At 28.4% G+C, this 4317-nt stretch overlaps 1 protein-coding gene across 1 annotated transcript; it reads right to left on the bottom strand.

Annotated features, from left to right (window-relative positions):
• Positions 1–2584, bottom strand: LOC107895495 (uncharacterized). The gene is given in 9 exon segments (XM_041112979.1): positions 1–412; positions 550–667; positions 766–941; positions 1315–1347; positions 1349–1387; positions 1683–1831; positions 2027–2085; positions 2183–2223; positions 2312–2584. Coding segments are annotated over 8 exon segments (762 nt in total). The 5' UTR covers positions 2459–2584; the 3' UTR covers positions 1–412.
• Between the last annotated feature and the right edge of the window lie 1733 nt (positions 2585–4317).

Raw genomic sequence — 4317 nt, 5'->3', positions numbered from 1 at the left:
TTTGATATCGAAGAGATAAATACAATTTATTCTAATTGTTGAAGAAAATAATACAAAATTCATTCAACTCTACACATCATCAGTAATGGGAAGATTATTATACCACAACAGTACCTTTGAAAAACTCAACACCAAGGTTTTCTGTAACAAAATTAAGGTCTCTCAAAACTGTGAACTTGTTCATCCTGTTGAGCCAACAGGCTTTTAATGTAAGAACTAAGCTATTCCAGGCAAGCCAAAAGTATCTGCAAGGAATATCATATTGATAGGCATATAACTTAAGTCTGACACAAAACTAGAATACAAGAAAGTGAAGTTGAAATAAAACTGACACTAGCATAAGGATACTTCTTTACTTTTCCACTCGCTCACCCAAAATGGAAAACCTAAGGCTTTGCTTGGTTGCAGAAATCTAAAAGAAAATAGCAAACAGGACCATGTTTCCAGCAAAGCACATCATTATTTTCATTTGACACTAGTATCCCTTGAATGCAAAAAATGGAGATTAACCCATTAAGATAATACGGTACCTAAAAAATGTCAGGCTACCTATTTTTCCTCCAGAATAACTTTCGTGCAATAAAAAAACGATGACAACTCTCCTTGCTTTGCCAAACCAAAGCCCTGCCATCTTATTCTACCAAATTTGTCAAGCAGGAAGATGTACCTTCAAACAAGTGAAAAAGCATCTTCTCAGACTAAGAAAACAGAACTGTATGAATATTAGTTATGTTATTGATTAGGATATAAGAAACTTTTGATTACCCAGTTAGAAGGTTCAGAATCTTAAGTTCCTTTCTGAAGTAATAATGATCACCAAATGAATAAACAACATGCCTCTGAAGAGCATCCTTCGCTCCATCACTAGATTTCCTCATAAATCGAAGAAGCAGTCGTTTAATGGGATTCAAGCATAAGAGCCAAGAGTCTATAAAAGATACCTGATAACAGCAAATATATTATCATTTAGCAACACATAATAATTTCCAAACACAATTATTTTAACAAATAACTTATATAAAACATAAAATCAGCTGCCAAGAATTTCCATTCAAATACAGTAAATAAAAGGATAACTGCATTATTAATTATAGGCTGATCTGATGAGCTATAAGCTCAACTAGGACGGTCATAACTCAAGTCATACTAGCATGGTTATCTTTTATTCTTGTTCGCTGTTTTATTTGTTTGTTATTATTATTGACTACAGATGCATGTAACTATAAGTTCTTTCTAGCAACAGAAAACTGAGAATCATTGATTCACCACACATGCCAAAAAGGAATGAAAAGTTAAATAGCAAAAATATAGAACCTCATATAGCTGCACGCTCTTGGACTCACTAAAGGGTGTCATAAAAAGGCTTGCTTCAAAAATCGACCATAGCCTGACAAGGAAAAGGAGTTAAAATGCATCATCAACAACAATAACCAGAAACAAGAGAAAAGAAAAGTTAGCAACCAACAACATCTTTTGTTTCTCTTGTTTTTGTTGTTTTCATGATTGCAACTTAGTGCTAACCCCTCCATTGCCATGGAGTCGCTGATATGCCTCTTATCACAATTTTAAAGCAATGCACTATATTCAACATTCTCTTATCATGATAAAAATGGAAGATTTATAACATCATTAAAAAATACATAAATTTAATCCAAAACAAACATAGAAAAAGGAAACCATACCCGAGAGTTTGCTCTAAATGATAGACAGACTAAAGATGCTTCAGGGACAGCTAACTTGCTAGCATCAACGCCACTTGCATCAAAAACAATCGGCAGCTTTGATTTTCTACCATCAGAATATATAACATCCATGGCAGGAAACTTCCTTGCTGCAATTCCAGGAATTAAAATCTTATTTGCCAGTGCAATTTGCAAGAAAAGAAAAAAAAACTAACAATTAAAATGTTTATAGAAAGTAACATTAATTTTACTCAGAAATCAGTTGCAATTCAACTAATTTGAACATATTTGCAAATGATATAGCCTATATGTATATAAAAAGAACAAATCAGTTAATACCTTACCACCGGGTTGTTTTAGCTCAGACATATCATCAAAATATCCTCTATTCAATTCATCAGCACTGCCCTAAATCAAATTAAAACAATTATTTATATTAAATTTCATGGAAAAAAGAGCACGTAACAAAATTTCAATAAACGAACAAAGCTTAAACTTACTGTCTTGCTCGTTCTTTGTCGATTTTTTCCTTGCTTGCAAGCTGCACACACAAGACAAAAAGTTAAAAAGAACTATAACTTAAAAAATCAAATATTTTAGAGTTAAAAAGGGGGAGATGGAGGAATTGCCTTGTAAATATCGAAGAAGCGAATGGATAATTTTGATGCGAAATTTTGAGGAGGTGAAGCGAAAATCTTTGGGTCATGACTTAGGAGGTATTGACAATTTGAAATCGAAGCTCGTGCCCGGTTTATCACTCGGTTTACCCTCAACATTTTCGGTTTTCGATTTAGATTTCAATTCCCCCTCTAAGAACCCTCTTGCTCTTTCCAACAATCGATGGAATTTTATAGATCAAGAAAAAGATGTAACGATTCAAAATGGGCACCGAAAAAGTGTATTATCGGGCCTCCATCTTCATGAAATAAGTTTGAAAATAATTATTAAAAATATTTATGAGCCTAGTATTTATGAGCCTAGTGGTGTGTCTAATTAGATTTTAATTAAGTAAATTTAGCTTAATTTACAGTAATGAGCGAAAAGAATTAAATTGAATAAGAGGTAAAAGTTTAATTCTAAAACAATAGAAAGTAAAAAGGGTCAAAATGGGAAATATGCCATTAAGTAATGGTTGAGGCAACATAAATGTATTTAAAAAAATCTAAGATTTTATTTAGATTATATATATACATTATATAATATTGTATAATTGATTATTATAATTATTAATTGTTATGGTTTTATATTATTATTAGTATTATTATTAAATAAATTAAATAGTAGAGAATTGTATGGTAATAAAAATATTGGTATATTTGTAATAAATAGATACATGTGTACTTATTATAAAATAATTTGTTTACTTAATATTAAAGTAATAGATAATTAGATTAAATTAAATTATTGATAATTAAATAATTATATCATAAGATTTTTTTATATATGTTAAATAAAGTATGATTATGACAAGTGTAAGGTGATAAAAATATACATATGTAATGATAATATTTATACAATTATAATATTTTATTTAAATTAGTAGATATTTATTATTTATTATTATTATAATTAAGAAATATTTATTAATTAAATAATTATAAAATAAGATTTTTATGTGATAATTAAATAAAATTATGACAAATGTAGGGTGGTGATATTGGACAAATGTAAAACATGTGTGTGTACAATTGTTATATATATAATTGCTATTAAATAGATATTTATTAATTAAATATAATATAAATTAAATAAAGTAAAAAAAAGATAAAGCATAAAATAAATAGAAACTAAACAAACAGAATAGAAAACAGAAACATTCGAAAACAGGGGAGAAAAAGAGAAATAAAAAGGAAAAATTGGAGATTTGAAGCTTGAAACTTTGATTGGTAAGTCAATTAAGTCATTTTTAGTTAATTTGATGTTTTAGAAGCTTTAGAACAAAATTTTGTTGAAATTAAGTTAAGGTTTTGAAAGTTTTTAGGTTCTTGAACATAGTTCATGTTGAGCAAAATAATGAATTAGGGATTTAATTGAATAAATTTTAAGTTAGAATTGAATAAAGATTGAATTGTAAACTAAGCTATAAGTTTTGAGTTTTAGGGATTAAATTGAAATAAATTCGAAATTATGAAAATATGATAAAAATTAAATAGTTAGATGTGGGTTTGGCAAGAAATTGAGTAGCAAAAAGGTATGAATTGAGAAAGAAAAATATATAGGTTTAGTTGGGATTAAATTGGAATTAAAGTAAAAGTTAGATAAAAATTTCAGCGTTTAAACTGTGTTATGCTAATAATTGTGAAATTATTTTAATTGTTCGTAGCTAATATCGAGCCTAAAGCATCGGCCCAAAAAGGAAAAGGAAAGATCGTCGAGGATTAAATCCGAAGAGAATTCTGGTTTGTATCACTATAACTCAAGCTTTATAATTAATATGTGTTTAATTTAATATGAATGTGTGGTAAGTATTTTTAAGGTAAGTATTTAATGATCTGATAAAATTTGTGATTAGGTATTAAAATTGAGATTGATATTGAACTGAATTATGGGATACTGAATATTGTTTTGAATACCGAATTGAACTGTGAAATTACTGAATAATGTTACGTATATTGCATTGAACTGTAAAATTTCT

Source organism: Gossypium hirsutum, chromosome A05 (genome assembly GCF_007990345.1).
Source record: "Gossypium hirsutum isolate 1008001.06 chromosome A05, Gossypium_hirsutum_v2.1, whole genome shotgun sequence".
NCBI lineage: Eukaryota > Viridiplantae > Streptophyta > Magnoliopsida > Malvales > Malvaceae > Gossypium > Gossypium hirsutum.
This window is presented reverse-complemented; position numbering and strand designations above follow the sequence as displayed.